Source organism: Tamandua tetradactyla, chromosome 17 (genome assembly GCF_023851605.1).
Source record: "Tamandua tetradactyla isolate mTamTet1 chromosome 17, mTamTet1.pri, whole genome shotgun sequence".
NCBI classification, from domain to species: domain Eukaryota; kingdom Metazoa; phylum Chordata; class Mammalia; order Pilosa; family Myrmecophagidae; genus Tamandua; species Tamandua tetradactyla.
The window spans coordinates 78,268,048-78,285,766 of record NC_135343.1 but is presented as its reverse complement, the minus strand read 5'-3'; the positions used below and the strand labels follow the sequence as shown (position 1 = coordinate 78,285,766).

The following is a 17,719-nucleotide window of genomic DNA, read 5'->3' as shown; positions in this document are numbered from 1 at the left end:
GATACATGCCCCAATTATATGGACTAACTATAATATAAAAATTTGATGAACTAAAGTTGAGAGCATGGGATTTCAGGTTGGGGTGTATTGGAAAGGGTCCTAGATTGTAAGCTCTTACAGCAGTCACATACATTCAGGAAGTGTAACTGCTAATTCTAAATTCTGATATACTGGGTTGTTTGTTTATAACACGGTCTTTCCCCGAAACTTCGGGTGTATATGCGACACCTGAGACTCAGAGTTAGAGCTCTGAAGCTATGAAAGTGAGCAATACCTGCACAGGAACTGTTCAAAAAGTTGAAAAAAGTGGTCAGACGTCAAGTAGAGATACGAATGAAGCTGATCTGGATAGGACTAAGGTATATCAGAAGACTGGGTAAAGGATGGTATCATCCGTATTTTAAAACCTCAACTTCTGTATGAGACTAAAGGGAGAGATGTTTATTTGGTACAAAATTTATATTTTGGGTAGTGTATTTCCTAATTTAACTTGTACGGTCAGTTTAGTTGAACACCATAAGTATATGGAATCTTGAATACGGTGTGAGATTTTGTTGGTTTGTTCAGGTTAGTGGGATGCCCTGATAAATCCCAGAGTGATTTGGACAGCAAATAAAGAAGTATTTGCAAAGTCTCCTTTGGGGCAAAGGGGAGAAAGGGGGAAATATTTAACTTCTCCATTTGGAGAACTTCTAATATTCTTGCAAGCACTGGGGACAACCAAATCAATAGACCAAGTCCTTGATCTTGGGGTTTGCCCCTATGAAATTTATTCTTGCAAAGGACAGGCTAAGCTTACTTAAAATTAGGCCGAAGAGTTCCCCCAGAGAACCCCTTTTGTTGTTCAGATGTGACCTCTCTCTCTAAGATGATAGAGCAAGTGAACTCACTGCCATTCCCCACTATATGGGACATGACTACCAGGGGTGTAAATCTCCCTGGCAACATGGGACAGAAATACCGGGATGAGCCTGGACCCAGCATCAAGAGACTAAGAAAAGCTTCTCAACCAAAAGGGGGAAGAGAGAAGTAAGAATAAGTAAAGTGTCAGTGGATGAGAGGTTATCCTGGAGGTTATTCTTACGTATTATATACATATTCCCTTTTAGCTTATGGTGTATTGGAGTGGCTAGAGGGAAGTATACTGAAACTGAAGAGCTGTGTTCCAGTAGCCCTGCTTCTTGAAGATGACTGTATAATGATATTGTGTCTGATGCGCCTTTTATCCAGGGTATGGACAGATGAGTAAAAAAAAATATGGCTAAAAATAAGTAAATAAATAATAAGGGGGACAAAAGGTAAAATAAATTGGGTAGATGGAAATACCAGTGGTCAATGTGAGGGAGGGGTAATGTATAGTATGTATCGGTTTTTTCTTTTTATTTCTTTTTCTGGAGTGATGCAAATGCTCAAAAAAATGAGATAGTGATGAAATACACGACTATGTGATGATATTGTGAGTCACTGATTGTACACCATGTATGGAATATATGTATGCTAAGTTTTACCAATAAAAGTATTAAAAAAAAAAGAAATAGATAAATATACTTGCACCACTATTTTTTCCTTTTTGGATGATGGCAAAAGGTTCACTGTAGGTGTCAATGATCCAATTTGTGAATTTTACTCTGCTCATGTATTACACTCATGACACAAATTTAGCCTTTCAACATTTTAATACACAATTAGCATATGACTTCAATGTGTTGGTTTTAATGGCTACTAGTAATGCTAAAATTCTGTTCATTTATGAGGGGAAAAGCAACAGATCAATAACAGACGCAAATATTGTAAAATTTTCCCTCTTGACCCAATTTAAGGGTAGAATTAAATATGCATTACACATTTGACAACTCTTCTGCCCCGAGGGGGATCATCACACCCTTTGGATTTTCATGTGCAGGCCTGGTCGATGCTTTCCATCCTGGGTACCTCCCATCAGGCCCACAGCCTCTGACCATCAGGCAACCCAGTGATGCCTGAAATAATCCCTAATATTCACTATGAGGTCGTCGTGCAGAAGAGAGTTAGTAAAGGATATACACCAAAATGCACAGTGTCTTCAAAGCTTTCATTATTTTTCTTAAATACCAAATATCTAATACAAACAATTACATATCAATTTCAATTTGCTTTCCCCTTTTATATACATACACATATGAGCACATACAAAATATCTGCCCTAACAGAAATCACAGAAAACATTAAAAAGAATTTTGAGGAAAGAAGTAAAAAAAGAGGAATATAAATGAACTACTGGCAAAGTTAGGCTTTAAAAAGCATATACACACACAGTGAGAAGATGCTTAATAAATAAAGGCTCTTATCAGTACTCAGAATTTTATTATTACGTACCTTTCCATGCTGCCCAGATCTTTCATAACAAATGACAACATCTTCCCACATTTCCAGCTTCTCAAAAATCTGAAGGGACGAACTGGTACACCCCAACTCAAAGAGTAAACTTGCAAGTTGGCGCTAGATAAATCAAAGTTCAAATAGTTAACATTTCTTGACATAAAGAAAGATTTCTGTTCCACTTACAGACATTTTTAGGGTCTGTTCAATGTATAATTGCATCATTTCTAGAATTCAGCCGTTACTAATTAGGAATTTGTAATGATTGAATATTTAACTTTACCTTAGCAATCTTTTTATGGGGGGGGAATTAAAAGATAATTTAGAAACTGCTTTAAAAACTCTACACATTAAATGTCATCAAAGAACCTAGAAGAACTTAAAAAGCAAAATGGCAGAAAAGGAAGTTGTATAAATCCCTTTACCAGAAAAAAGAAAGAGCTGGAAAAAGACTGAAATTAAGTAAGTAGTAACCCTGGAACCAGAATGGACACTTAGAACAACTACAGGAGTGTCAGAGGAAGCAAGAAATTGTCAAGAGTTTTTTAAGTGAAAACACAAACCAGTGACCAGCATTGCTCAGTGCCATGACAATGCTGCAGAAATGGCTGCGGTTGCACTATGGCCCAGATTCCAGCAGAGACGCCAGCTGGGGCCGGCTACCAGAGTAAACGCTTCCTCTAAAAGTGGGGGAGAATTGAGGCTGGACTGGAAGATCCATGAGGAAATGAAACCAAAGCTGGTCTCACTTTTGGCCCTCTGGCAGCAGTGCTTCAAGCCTCCCACCAGCATCCATCGGATGTACGGGTTTTTTTCCCCTCCCGTGTATGGGTATTTCATTGTTTGCAGATTCCAAAGGCACTTTTTTCATTGGTTGGGTTTCTTCTTTCTCTTTCTTATATTGTTTAGTTTGGCAGATCCCTGAGGGCCCTGCACAGAATCTAGCCTCAGTTAAAACCAGCATCTACAGGGATACAATGAGCCAGTGCACCTACTCCTTATTTCTTTCTTTTGGTTGGTTGGTTGTTCTTTCTCTATTTTATATTTAGATGCTTGAAGAATAAGCACAGATGCTTGCCTAAGTTTCAGCCTCAAAAGCAGGAGATCTGGCTTCAAACTGGTAAATAACAAGAGACTTGGAGAAGTAGTAATGTTCATTTTCTTTTTCCTTCTCTTTTTTTTTTGATAGGTGTTTTGTCTACTAATATTTTTTTCTTCTGTCCCTCCACTTCTTTTCCTTCTCTTTTTGTTTCTTCCTGTTCTTAGTTTGGCAGACTGAAGACTGAGAAAACTAGATTTCTAGAGTGACCACAACATGTATTAGCTAGGGTTCTCTAGAGAAACAGAATCAGCAGGAGATATCCATAGATATAAAATTTATAAAAGTGCCTCATGTAATCATGGGAATGTAGAGTCCAGGGTCTGTAGATGAGGCCACAAGCTGGTAACCAATGAAGGTCCTCAATGATCTTGCAGGAAAGGCCAGCTGGACAACTGTGGGAATAGGAAAGTTCAAAATCCATAGGGCAGGCTGTGAAGCTGGCGACTCCGATGAATGATCTGGATGAACTCCACAGGAGAGGCTCACTGGCTGAAGCAGGAAGAGTGACTGTCTTTTCTGAACCCTTAAAAGCCTTCCAGTAATGAGACAAAAAGCATTATTCATCACAGAAGACACTCCCCTTAGCTGATCACAAATGCAATCAGCTGTGGATGCCACCAACATAATCATGATTTAAGTCCATGAAATGTCCTCATAGCAACAGAAAGGCCAGCACTTGTCTGATCAGATGACCAGGCACCACCATCTGGTCAAGGTGACACAAGAACCTGACCATGATACAACGTAATACTCAGAATGTTCAGGTCCCAACAAAAAATTACAAAACATACAAGGAGATATAAAAGTATGGCACAGTCACAGGAGAAAAAAGAAGGTGAAGGGAAATATTTCAGAGGAAGTATAGTATCTGTAATTACTAAACAAAGATCTTTGAACAACCCTAATTAATACAATCAATGAACTAAAAAACATGGCCTAAGAGCTAAAGGAAGTCAGGAAAACAATATATTAACAAACTGAGAATTTCAATAATGAGACAAAAATTAAAAAGAAAAACCAAGTGGAAATTCTGGAAGTCAAGATTACAATAACCGTAGTGAAAAAAATTGATAAAGGAGAGCAAAAGCAGAGTGGAGGAAGCAGAAGAATGGATCAGCAAACTGGAAGATAAAACAATTAAAACTACTCAGGTTGAGGAACAGAAAGAGAAAGGAATGGAAAGAAAAGAAAAGAACAGAGCCCCAGGAACCTATAGGACACCATCAAGCCTACCAAAATATGCGTTATAGAAGTCCCTGAAGGAAAACAGAGTGATAATGAGTCAGAAAAAAAATTTTTTGAAGTCATAATGGTAGACTATTACCCAAATCTGATGAAAGATATGAATATAAAAATCTGAGATGTTCAACAAATGCCAAACCAAATGAACCCAAACAGATCTACACTACATTTTATAACCAAACTGTCCACTGACAAGGACAAAGAATCTTAAAAACAGCAAGAGAGAAGCAACATGTTGTATCTAAAGGATCCTTAGTAAGACTAAAATGACCAATTTCTCAACAGAAACCATGGAGGCCAGAAGGCAGTGGGAGAACATATTTAAACTGCTGAATGGGAAAAACTTACTTCAGAATAATATGGCAAAGTTGTCCTTCAAAAATGAGGGAGAAATTAAGACATTTCCAGACAAACAAAAATAAAAGCAGTTCATTATCACTAGGACTTGCCTTATTGGAAATGGTAAATAAAGGGAGTCCTCCATGTTGAGAGAAAAGGACACTAAACAGTATTTCACAGCTGGCTGAAGAAATAAAGATTTCCAATATAAGTAACAATATAGGTAAAGATATATGCCAGTATTTTTTCAGTTTTCATTTGTAATGCTGTCTTTTACTTCTGACAAGAATGAAGATTCAAATGAATAAAAAACTAGCATAAATCCTTGTTACTGGGCATACAATGAATAAAGATGTAGTCTGTGGCATGAAAAACATTAAAAATGAGGGATGGAGAAATATAGAATCTCTGTATGTTACACTTTTTTATTTATTTTATTTTATTTTATTAATGGAAAGAAAGAAAAAAAAGAAAAAAAAAGAAATTAACCCAACATTTAGAAATCATACCATTCTACATATGCAACCAGTAATTCTTTTTTTTTTATTTATGTTTTTTTTGTACTAAATTTTTTTTTATTAATTAAAAAAAGAATTAACAAAACAATTAGAAATCATTCCAATCTACATGTACAATCAGTAATTCTTAATAACATCACATAGTTGCATATTCATCATTTCTTAGTACATTTGCATCGATTTAGAAAAAGAAATAAAAAGACAACAGAATAAGAATTAAAACAATAATAGAAAGAAAAAAAAACAAAAACAAAAAACCTATACCTCACATGCAGCTTCATTCAGTGTTTTAACATAATTGCATTACAATTGGGTAGTATTGTGCTGTCCATTTCTGAGTTTTTATATCCAGTCCCGTTGTACAGTCTGTATCCCTTCATCTCCAATTATCCCTTCTCTCTCTTTTTTTTTTTTAATTAACGGAAAAAAAGAAATTAACCCAACATTTAGAGATCATACCATTCTACACATGCAATCATTAATTCTTAACATCATCACATAGATGCATGATCATCATTTCTTAGTACATTTGCATTGGTTTAGAAGAACTAGCAACATAACCGAAAAAGATATAGAATGTTAATATAGAGAAAAAAATAAAAGTAATAATAGTAAAATCAAAACAAAACAACACAAAACAAAACAAAAACCTATAGCTCAGATGCAGCTTCATTCAGTGTTTTAACATGATTACTTTACAATTAGGTATTATTGTACTGTCCATTTTTGAGTTTTTGTATCTAGTCCTGTTGCACAGTCTGTATCCCTTCAGCTTCAATTACCCATTGTCTTACCCTGTTTCTAACTCCTGCTGAACTCTGTTACCAATGACATATTTCAAGTTTATTCTCGAATGTCCGTTCACATCAGTGGGACCATACAGTATTTGTCCTTTAGTTTTTGGCTGGATTCACTCAGCATAATATTCTCTAGGTCCATCCATGTTATTACATGGTTCAGAGGTTTATCTTGTCTTAAAGCTGCATAATATTCCATCGTATGTATATACCACAGTTTGTTTAGCCACTCTTCTGTTGATGGAGATTTTGGCTGTTTCCATCTCTTTGCAATTGTAAATAATGCTGCTATAAACATTGGTGTGCAAATGTCCGTTTGTGTCTTTGCCCTTAAGTCCTTTGAGTAGATACCTAGCAATGGTATTGCTGGGTCGTATGGCAATTCTATATTCAGCTTTTTGAGGAACCGCCAAACTGCCTTCCACAGTGGTTGCACCCTTTGACATTCCCACCAACAGTGGATAAGTGTGCCTCTTTCTCCGCATCCTCTCCAGCACTTGTCATTTTCTGTTTTGTTGATAATGGCCATTCTGGTGGGTGTGAGATGATATCTCATTGTGGTTTTGATTTGCATTTCTCTAATGGCCAGGGACATTGAGCATCTCTTCATGTGCCTCTTGGCCATCCGTATTTCCTCTTCTGAGAGGTGTCTGTTCAAGTCTTTTTCCCATTTTGTAATTGGGTTGGCTGTCTTTTTGTTGTTGAGATGAACAATCTCTTTATAAATTCTGGATACTAGACCTTTATCTGATATATCATTTCCAAATATTGTCTCCCATTGTGAAGGCTGTCTTTCTACTTTCTTGATGAAGTTCTTTGATGCACAAAAGTGTTTGATTTTGAGGAGTTCCCATTTATTTATTTCCTTCTTCAGTGCTCTTGCTTTAGGTTTAAGGTCCATAAAACCGCCTCCAGTTGTAAGATCCATAAGATATCTCCCTACATTTTCCTCTAACTGTTTTATGGTCTTAGACCTAATGTTTAGATCTTTGATCCATTTTGAGTTAACTTTTGTATAGGGTGTGAGAGGTGGGTCTTCTTTCATTCTTTTGCATATGGATATCCAGTTCTCTAGGCACCATTTATTGAAGAGACTGCTCTGTCCCAGGTGAGTTGGCTTGACTGCCTTATCAAAGATCAAATGTCCATAGATGAGAGGGTCTATATCTGAGCACTCTATTCGATTCCATTGGTCGATATATCTATCTTTATGCCAATACCATGCTGTTTTGACCACTGTGGCTTCATAATATGCCTTAAAGTCAGGCAGCGCGAGACCTCCAGCTTCGTTTTTTTTCCTCAAGATGTTTTTAGCAATTCGGGGCACCCTGCCCTTCCAGATAAATTTGCTTATTGGTTTTTCTATTTCTGAAAAATAAGTTTTTGGGATTTTGATTGGTATTGCATTGAATCTGTAAATCAATTTAGGTAGGATTGACATCTTAACTATATTTAGTCTTCCAATCCATGAACACGGTATGCCCTTCCATCTATTTAGGTCTTCTGTGATTTCTTTTAGCAGTTTTTTGTAGTTTTCTTTATATAGGTTTTTTGTCTCTTTAGTTAAATTTATTCCTAGGTATTTTATTCTTTTAGTTGCAATTGTAAATGGGATTCGTTTCTTGATTTCCCCCTCAGCTTGTTCATTACTAGTGTATAGAAATGCTACAGATTTTTGAATGTTGATCTTGTAACCTGCTACTTTGCTGTACTCATTTATTAGCTCTAGTAGTTTTGTTGTGGATTTTTCCGGGTTTTCGACGTATAGTATCATATCGTCTGCAAACAGTGATAGTTTTACTTCTTCCTTTCCAATTTTGATGCCTTGTGTTTCTTTTTCTTGTCTAATTGCTCTGGCTAGAACCTCCACACAATGTTGAATAATAGTGGTGATAGTGGACATCCTTGTCTCTTGTTCCTGATCTTAGGGGGAAAGTTTTCAATTTTTCCCCATTGAGGAAGATATTAGCTGTGGGTTTTTCATATATTCCCTCTATCATTTTAAGGAAGTTCCCTTGTATTCCTATCTTTTGAAGTGTTTTCAACAGGAAAGGATGTTGAATCTTGTCGAATGCCTTCTCTGCATCAATTGAGATGATCATGTGATTTTTCTGCTTTGATTTGTTGATATGGTGTATTACATTAATTGATTTTCTTATGTTGAACCATCCTTGCATACCTGGGATGAATCCTACTTGGTCATGATGTATAATTCTTTTAATGTGTTGTTGGATACGATTTGCTAGAATTTTATTGAGGATTTTTGCATCTGTATTCATTAGAGAGATTGGTCTGTAGTTTTCTTTTTTTGTAATATCTTTGCCTGGTTTTGGTATGAGGGTGATGTTGGCTTCATAGAATGAATTAGGTAGTTTTCCCTCCACTTCGATTTTTTTGAAGAGTTTGAAGAGAATTGGTACTAATTCTTTCTGGAACGTTTGGTAGAATTCACATGTGAAGCCATCTGGTCCTGGACTTTTCTTTTTAGGAAGCTTTTGAATGACTAATTCAATTTCTTTACTTGTGATTGGTTTGTTGAGGTCATCTATGTCTTCTTGAGTCAAAGTTGGTTGTTCATGTCTTTCCAGGAACCCGTCCATTTCCTCTAAATTGTTGTATTTATTAGCGTAAAGTTGTTCGTAGTATCCTGTTATTACCTCCTTTATTTCTGTGAGGTCAGTAGTTATGTCTCCTCTTTCATTTCTGATCTTATTTATTTGCATCCTCTCTCTTCTTCTTTTTGTCAATCTTGCTAAGGGCCCATCAATCTTATTGATTTTCTCATAGAACCAACTTCTGGCCTTATTGATTTTCTCTATTGTTTTCATGTTTTCAATTTCATTTATTTGTGCTCTGATCTTTGTTATTTCTTTCCTTTTGCTTGCTTTGGGGTTAGCTTGCTGTTCTTTCTCCAGTTCTTCCAAATGGATAGTTAATTCCTGAATTTTTGCCTTTTCTTCTTTTCTGATATAGGCATTTAGAGCAATAAATTTCCCTCTTAGCACTGCCTTTGCTGCGTCCCATAAGTTTTGATATGTTGTGTTTTCATTTTCATTCGCCTCGAGGTATTTGCTAATTTCTCTTGCAATTTCTTCTTTGACCCAGTCGTTGTTTAGGAGTGTGTTGTTGAGCCTCCACGTATTTGTGAATTTTCTGGCACTCTGCCTATTATTGATTTCCAACATCATTCCTTTATGGTCCGAGAAAGTGTTGTGTAAGATTTCAATCTTTTTAAATTTGTTAAGACTTGCTTTGTGACCCAGCATATGGTCTATCTTTGAGAATGATCCATGAGCACTTGAGAAAAAGGTGTATCCTGCTGTTGTGGGATGTAATGTCCTATAAATGTCTATTAAGTCTAGTTCATTTATAGTAATATTCAGATTCTCTATTTCTTTGTTGATCCTCTGTCTAGATGTTCTGTCCCTTGATGAGAGTGGTGAGTTGAAGTCTCCACCAACTATTATGGTATATGAGTCTATTTCCCTTTTCAGTGTTTGCAGTATATTCCTCACGTATTTTGGGGCATTCTGATTCGGTGCGTAAATATTTATGAGTGTTATGTCTTCTTGTTTAATTGTTCCTTTTATTAGTATATAGTGTCCTTCTTTGTCTCTTTTAACTGTTTTACATTTGAAGTCTAACTTGTTGGATATTAGTATAGCCACTCCTGCTCTTTTCTGGTTGTTATTTGCATGAAATATCTTTTCCCAACCTTTCACTTTCAACCTATGTTTATCTTTGGGTCTAAGATGTGTTTCCTGTAGACAGCATATAGAAGGATCCTGTTTTTTAATCCATTCTGCCAATCTATGTCTTTTGATTGGGGAATTCAGTCCATTAACATTTAGTGTTATTACTGTTTGGATAATATTTTCCTCTACCATTTTGCCTTTTGTATTATATATATCATATCTGATTTTCCTTCTTTCTACACTCTTTTCCATATCTCTCTCTTCTGTCTTTTTGTATCTGACTCTAGTGCTCCCTTTAGTATTTCTTGCAGAGCTGGTCTCTTGGTCACAAATTCTTTCAGTGACTTTTTGTCTGAGAATGTTTTAATTTCTCCCTCATTTTTGAAGGATAATTTTGCTGGATATAGGAGTCTTGGTTGGCACGACTCTTTTAGTAACTTAAATATATCATCCCACTGTCTTCTAGCTTTCATGGTTTCTGCTGAGAAATCTACACAAAATCTTATTGGGTTTCCCTTGTATGTAATGGATTGTTTTTCTCTTGCTGCTTTCAAGATCTTCTCTTTCTCTTTGACCTCTGACATTCTAACTAGTAAGTGTCTTGGAGAACGCCTATTTGGGTCTAATCTCTTTGGGGTGCGCTGCACTTCTTGGATCTGTAATTTTAGGTCTTTCATAAGAGTTGGGAAATTTTCAGTGATAATTTCTTCCATTAGTTTTTCTCCTCCTTTTCCCTTCTCTTCTCCTTCTGGGACACCCACAACACGTATATTTGTGCGGTTCATATTGTCCTTGAGTTCCCTGATACCCTGTTCAAATTTTTCCATTCTTTTCCCTATAGTTTCTGTTTCTTTTTGGAATTCAGATGTTCCATCCTCCAAATCACTAATTCTATCTTCTGTCTCTTTAAATCTATCATTGTAGCTATCCATTATTTTTTCTATGTTTGCTACTTTATCCTTCACTTCCATAAGTTCTGCGATTTGTTTTTTCAGTTTTTCTATTTCTTCTTTATGTTCAGCCCATGTCCTCTTCATGTCCTCCCTCAATTTATCGATTTCATTTTTGAAGAGGTTTTCCATTTCTGTTCGTATATTCAGCATTAGTTGTCTCAGCTCTTGTGTCTCATTTGAGCTATTGGTTTGTTCCTTTGACTGAGCCATATTCTCAATCTTTTGAGTGTGGACAGTTATCTTCTGCTGCTGGCATCTGGGCATTTATTCAGATTTCTCTTGGTGTTGGACCCAGCAAGGTTGTAATATTTTTCTGTGAAATCTCTGGGTTCTGTTTTTCTTATCCTGCCCAGTAGGTGGCGCTCGTGGCACACGTTTGTCTGCGGGTCCCACCAGTAAAAGGTGCTGTGGGACCTTAAACTTTGGAAAACTCTCGCCATCCTGGGGGTTCGCTAGCCGAAGTGGCTTGAGCCGGCCCGGGGTCCGAACGCAGGGAGGGTTGCTGGTCGCCGCAGCCAGGGAAAGAGCCCATCCGAATTTCCTAGTCGGCCCTGGGCAACAAGCGTGGCGGGAGGGCGCCAGCGGCAGCGGCCCGCCCGAGAGAGTGCACGTTCCCCGGGAGTCACGGGGTCACCGTTCTCCGCGGCCTGGGGGTTTCCGATCCAATTCTCTCAGTTGGTCCGGGGGCTGCGCGTGGTGTGGGCGCCAGTCGCCTTGGTTTCAGGGGACCACCTCTCCAATTCTCCCAGCCGGCCCGGGAAGGGGGAAGGGAGTAACTCCGGCCGCTTGCCACCCCGCCCGGTAAGGCCCGCGCGCCTCGGCGATCTCACCCGAGCTGCTTCTCTCAGCCAGCCAGCCGTTCCAGGATGGGGTACGCTGTCTTTTTTATCTCTGTTGTGGCTTTGGGCGCTTTCTGTATCGTTTCTACTCCCCTAGTAGGTGTCCTGGAGAAGAAACTAAGATCCGCGCGTCTTACTAAGCCGCCATCTTCCAGGAAGTCTGGTGATACACTTTTGATTTTCTTTATTTCATTGTCTATAGTTTCATGAGATCCAGTCAGAGGTCCTGGGGCTTGGATCTGGAAATGGTTTCTCTCTTTGAGGCTTTCTTAAAGAGCCAATCAGTAATTCTTAACATCATCACATAGATGCATGATCATCGTTTCTTAGTACATTTGCATCGGTTTAGAGGAACTAGCACCACAACAGAAAAAGATATAAAATGTTAATATACAGAAAAGAAATAAAAGTAGTAATAATAGTAAAAAACAACAAGAAAAAAACCCTATAGCTCAGATGCAGCTTCATTCAGTGTTTTAACATGATTACTTTGCAATTAGGCATTATTGTGCTGTCCATTTTTGAGTTTTTGTATCTAGTCCTGTTGCACAGTCTGTATCCCTTCAGCTCCAATTACCCATTAACTTACCCTGTTTCTAACTCCTGCTGGACTCTGTTACCAATGACATATTTCAAGTTTATTCTCAAATGTCCGTTCACATCAGTGGGACCATACAGTATTTGTCCTTTAGTTTTTGGCTGGACTCACTCAGCATAATATTCTCTAGGTCCATCCATGTTATTACATGCTATAAGTTTATCTTGTCTTAAAGCTGCATAATATTCTATCGTATGTATATACCACAGTTTATTTAGCCATTCTTCTGTTGATGGACATTTTGGCTGTTTCCATCTCTTTGCAATTGTAAATAACGCTGCTATAAACACTGGTGTGCAAATGTCCGTTTGTGTCTTTGCCCTTAAGTCCTTTGAGTAGATACCTAGCAATGGTATTGCTGGGTCGTATGGCAATTCTATATTCAGCTTTTTGAGGAACCGCCAAACTGCCTTCCACAGTGGTTGCACCCTTTGACATTCCCACCAACAGTGGATAAGTGTGCCTCTTTCTCCACATCCTCTCCAGCACTTGTCATTTTCTGTTTTGTTGATAATGGCCATTCTGGTGGGTGTGAGATGATATCTCATTGTGGTTTTGATTTGCATTTCTCTAATGGCCAGGGACGTTGAGCATTTCTTCATGTGCCTCTTGGCCATCCGTATTTCCTCTTCTGAGAGGTGTCTGTTCAAGTCTTTTTCCCATTTTGTAATTGGGTTGGCTGTCTTTTTGTTGTTGAGTTGAACAATCTCTTTATATATTCTGGATACTAGACCTTTATCTGATATGTCATTTCCAAATATTATCTCCCATTGTGTAGGCTGTCTTTCTACTTTCTTGATGAAGTTCTTTGATGCACAGAAGTGTTTAATTTTGAGGAGCTCCCATTTATTTATTTCTTTCTTCAGTGCTCTTGCTTTAGGTTTAAGGTCCATAAAACCACCTCCAGTTGTAAGATTCATAAGATATCTCCCTACATTTTCCTCTAACTGCTTTATGGTCTTACACCTAATGTTTAGATCTTTGATCCATTTTGAGTTAACTGTTGTATAAGGTGTGAGATGCGGGTCTTCTTTCATTCTTTTACATATGGATATCCAGTTCTCTAGGCACCATTTATTGAAGAGACTGTTCTGTCCCAGGTGAGTTGGCTTGACTGCCTTATCAAAGATCAAATGTCCATAGATGAGAGGGTCTATATCTGAGCACTCTATTCGATTCCATTGGTCGATATATCTATCTTTATGCCAATACCATGCTGTTTTGACCACTGTGGCTTCATAATATGCCTTAAAGTCTGGCATCGCGAGACCTCCAGCTTCGTTTTTTTCCTCAAGATGTTTTTAGCAATTCGGGGCACCCTGCCCTTCCAGATAAATTTGCTTATTGGTTTTTCTAATTCTGAAAAATAAGTTGTTGGGATTTTGATTGGTATTGCATTGAATCTGTAGATCAGTTGAGGTAGGATTGACATCTTAATTATATTTAGTCTTCAATCCATGAACACGGTATGCCCTTCCATCTATTTAGGTCTTCTGTGATTTCTTTTAGCAGTTTTTTGTAGTTTTCTTTATATAGGTTTTTTGTCTCTTTGGTTAAATTTATTCCTAGGTATTTTATTCTTTTAGTTGCAATTGTAAATGGGATTCGTTTCTTGATTTCCCCCTCAGCTTGTTCATTACTAGTGTATAGAAAAGCTACAGATTTTTGAATGTTGATCTTGTAGCCTGCTACTTTGCTGTACTCATTTATTAGCTCTAGTAGTTTTGTTGTGGATTTTTCTGGGTTTTCGACGTATAGTATCATATCGTCTGCAAACAGTGATAGTTTTACTTCTTCCTTTCCAATTTTGATGCCTTGTATTTCTTTTTCTTGTCTAATTGCTTTGGCTAGAACTTCTAACACAATGTTGAATAATAGTGGTGATAGTGGACATCCTTGTCTTGTTCCTGATCTTAGGGGGAAAGTTTTCAATTTTTCCCCATTGAGGATGATATTAGCTGTGAGTTTTTCATATATTCCCTCTATCATTTTAGGGAAGTTCCCTTGTATTCCTATCTTTTGAAGTGTTTTCAACAGGAAAGGATGTTGAATCTTGTCAAATGCCTTCTCTGCCTCAATTGAGATGATCATATGATTTTTATGCTTTGATTTGTTGATGTGGTGTATTACATTAATTGATTTTCTTATGTTGAACCATCCTTGCATACCTGGGATGAATCCTACTTGGTCATGATGTATAATTCTTTTAATGTGTTGTTGGATACTATTTGCTAGAATTTTATTGAGGATTTTTGCATCTGTATTCATTAGAGAGATTGGTCTGTAGTTTTCTTTTTTTGTAATATCTTTGCCTGGTTTTGGTATGAGGGTGATGTTGGCTTCATAGAATGAATTAGGTAGTTTTCCCTCCACTTCGATTATTTTGAAGAGTTTGAGGAGAGTTGGTACTAATTCCTTCTGGAATGTTTGATAGAATTCACATGTGAAGCCGTCTGGTCCTGGACTTTTCTTTTTAGGGAGCTTTTGAATGACTAATTCAATCTCTTTACTTGTGATTGGTTTGTTGAGGTCATCTATTTCTTCTTGAGTCAAAGTTGGTTGTTCATGTCTTTCCAGGAACCCGTCCATTTCATCTCAATTGTTGTATTTATTAGCGTAAAGTTGTTCATAGTATCCTGTTATTACCTCCTTTATTTCTGTGAGGTCAGTAGTTATGTCTCCTCTTCTATTTCTGATCTTATTTATTTGCATCCTCTCTCTTCTTCTTTTTGTCAATCTTGCTAAGGGCCCATCAATCTTATTGATTTTCTCATAGAACCAACTTCTGATCTTATTGATTTTCTCTATTGTTTTCATGTTTTCAATTTCATTTATTTCTGCTCTAATCTTTGTTATTTCTTTCCTTTTGCTTGCTTTGGGATTAGTTTGCTGTTCTTTCTCCAGTTCTTCCAAGTGGACAGTTAAATCCTGTATTTTTGCCTTTTCTTCTTTTCTGATATAGGCATTTAGGGCAATAAATTTCCCTCTTAGCACTGCCTTTGCTGCGTCCCATAAGTTTTGATATGTTGTGTTTTCATTTTCATTCGCCTCTAGGTATTTACTTATTTCTCTTGCAATTTCTTCTTTGACCCACTTGTTGTTTAAGAGTGCGTTGTTGAGCCTCCATGTATTTGTGAATTTTCTGGCACTCCGCCTATTATTGATTTCCAACTTCATTCCTTTATGATCCGAGAAAGTGTTGTGTATGATTTCAATCTTTTTAAATTTGTTAAGACTTGCTTTGTGACCCAGCATATGGTCTATCTTTGAGAATGATCCATGAGCACTTGAAAAAAAGGTGTATCCTGCTGTTGTGGGATGTAATGTCCTATAGATGTCTGTTAAGTCTAGCTCATTTATAGTAATATTCAGATTCTCTATTTCTTTATTGATCCTCTGTCTAGATGTTCTGTCCATTGATGAGAGTGGTGAATTGAAGTCTCCAACTGTTATGGTATATGAGTCTATTTCCCTTTTCAGTGTTTGCAGTGTATTCCTCACGTATTTTGGGGCATTCTGGTTCGGTGCATAAATATTTATGATTGTTATGTCTTGTTTAATTGTTCCTTTTATTAGTATATAGTGCCCTTCTTTGTCTCTTTTAACTGTTTTACATTTGAAGTCTAATTTGTTGGATATTAGTATAGCCACTCCTGCTCTTTTCTGGTTGTTATTTGCACGAAATATCTTTTCCCAACCTCTCACTTTCAACCTGTATTTATCTTTGGGTCTACGATGCGTTTCCTGTAGACAGCATATAGAAGGATCCTGTTTTTTAATCCATTCTGCCAGTCTGTGTCTTTTGATTGGGGAATTCAGTCCATTAACATTTAGAGTTATTACTGTTTGGATAATATTTTCCTCTACCATTTTGTCTTTTGTATTATATATATCATATCTGATTTTCCTTCTTTCTACACTCTTCTCCATACCTCTCTCTTCTTTTTGTATCTGACTCTAGTGCTCCCTTTAGTATTTCTTGCAGAGCTGGTCTCTTGGTCACAAATTCTCTCAGTGACTTTTTGTCTGAGAATGTTTTAATTTCTCCCTCATTTTTGAAGGATAATTTTGCTGGATATAGGAGTCTTGGTTGGCAGTTTTTCTCTTTTAGTATTTTAAATATATCATCCCACTGTCTTCTAGCTTTCATGGTTTCTGCTGAGAAATCTACACATAGTCTTATTGGGTTTCCCTTGTATGTGATGGATTGCTTCTCTCTCGCTGCTTTCAAGATCCTCTCTTTCTCTTTGACCTCGGACATTCTAACTAATAAGCGTCTTGGGGAACGCCTATTTGGGTCTAATCTCTTTGGGGTGCGCTGCACTTCTTGGATCTGTAATTTTAGGTCTTTCATAAGAGTTGGGAAATTTTCAGTGATAATTTCTTCCATTAGTTTTTCTCCTCCTTTTCCCTTCTCTTCTCCTTCTGGGACACCCACAACACGTATATTTGTGCGGTTCATATTGTCCTTGAGTTCCCTGATACCCTGTTCAAATTTTTCCATTCTTTTCCGGATAGTTTCTGTTTCTTTTTGGAATTCAGATGTTGTATCCTCCAAATCACTAATTCTATCTTCTGCCTCTTTAAATCTATCATTGTAGGTATCCATTGTTTTTTCCATCTTTTCTACTTTATCCTTCACTTCCATAAGCTCTGTGAGTTGTTTTTTCAGTTTTTCTATTTCTTCTTTATGTTCAGCCCATGTCTTCTTCATGTCCTCCCTCAATTTATCGATTTCGTTTTTGAAGAGGTTTTCCATTTCTGTTCGTATATTCAGCATTAGTTGTTTCAGCTCCTGTATCTCATTTGAACTATTGGTTTGTTCCTTTGACTGGGCCATATTTTCAATTTTCTGAGCGTGATCCGTTATCTTTTGCTGGCGTCTGGGCATTTAGTCAGATTTCCCTGAGTGATGGATCCCACCGGTTGTAAGATTTTTCTGTGAAATCTCTGGGTTCTGTTTTTCTTATCCTGCCCAGTAGGTGGCGCTCGTGGCACACGTTTGTCTATGGGATCCAGCAGTAAAAGTTGCTGTGGGTCCTTTAACTCTGGAAAACTCTCGCCGTAGGGGAGGTTTCTCAGCCGAAGCGTCTTGGAAGAGTGCCAGCCGGCCCGGGGGTCCGAACGCGGGGAGGGTCGCCGGCCGCCGCAGCACGTGAGAGTGCCCGACCAAATTTCCTAGTCGGCCTGGGACGCCAAGCGTGGCAGAAGGGCGCCAGCTGTTGCAGCCCGGGAGAGTGCACTGTTCCCAGGCGGATCGGGGAGTCACGCGTTTGGA

General features: G+C 37.7%; 1 protein-coding gene across 4 annotated transcripts in view; it reads right to left on the bottom strand.

The window, feature by feature from the left end:
* The window catches only part of TTC27 (tetratricopeptide repeat domain 27), a 312,437-nt gene that overhangs the window by 100,725 nt on the left and 193,993 nt on the right, over nt 1-17,719 (bottom strand). For all 4 annotated transcript variants that reach the window (XM_077135030.1, XM_077135029.1, XM_077135028.1 and 1 more), the window contains one exon: nt 2,356-2,478. In XM_077135030.1, coding sequence (XP_076991145.1) covers nt 2,356-2,478 — 123 coding nt within the window. The remainder of the gene's footprint in view (nt 1-2,355; nt 2,479-17,719) is intronic.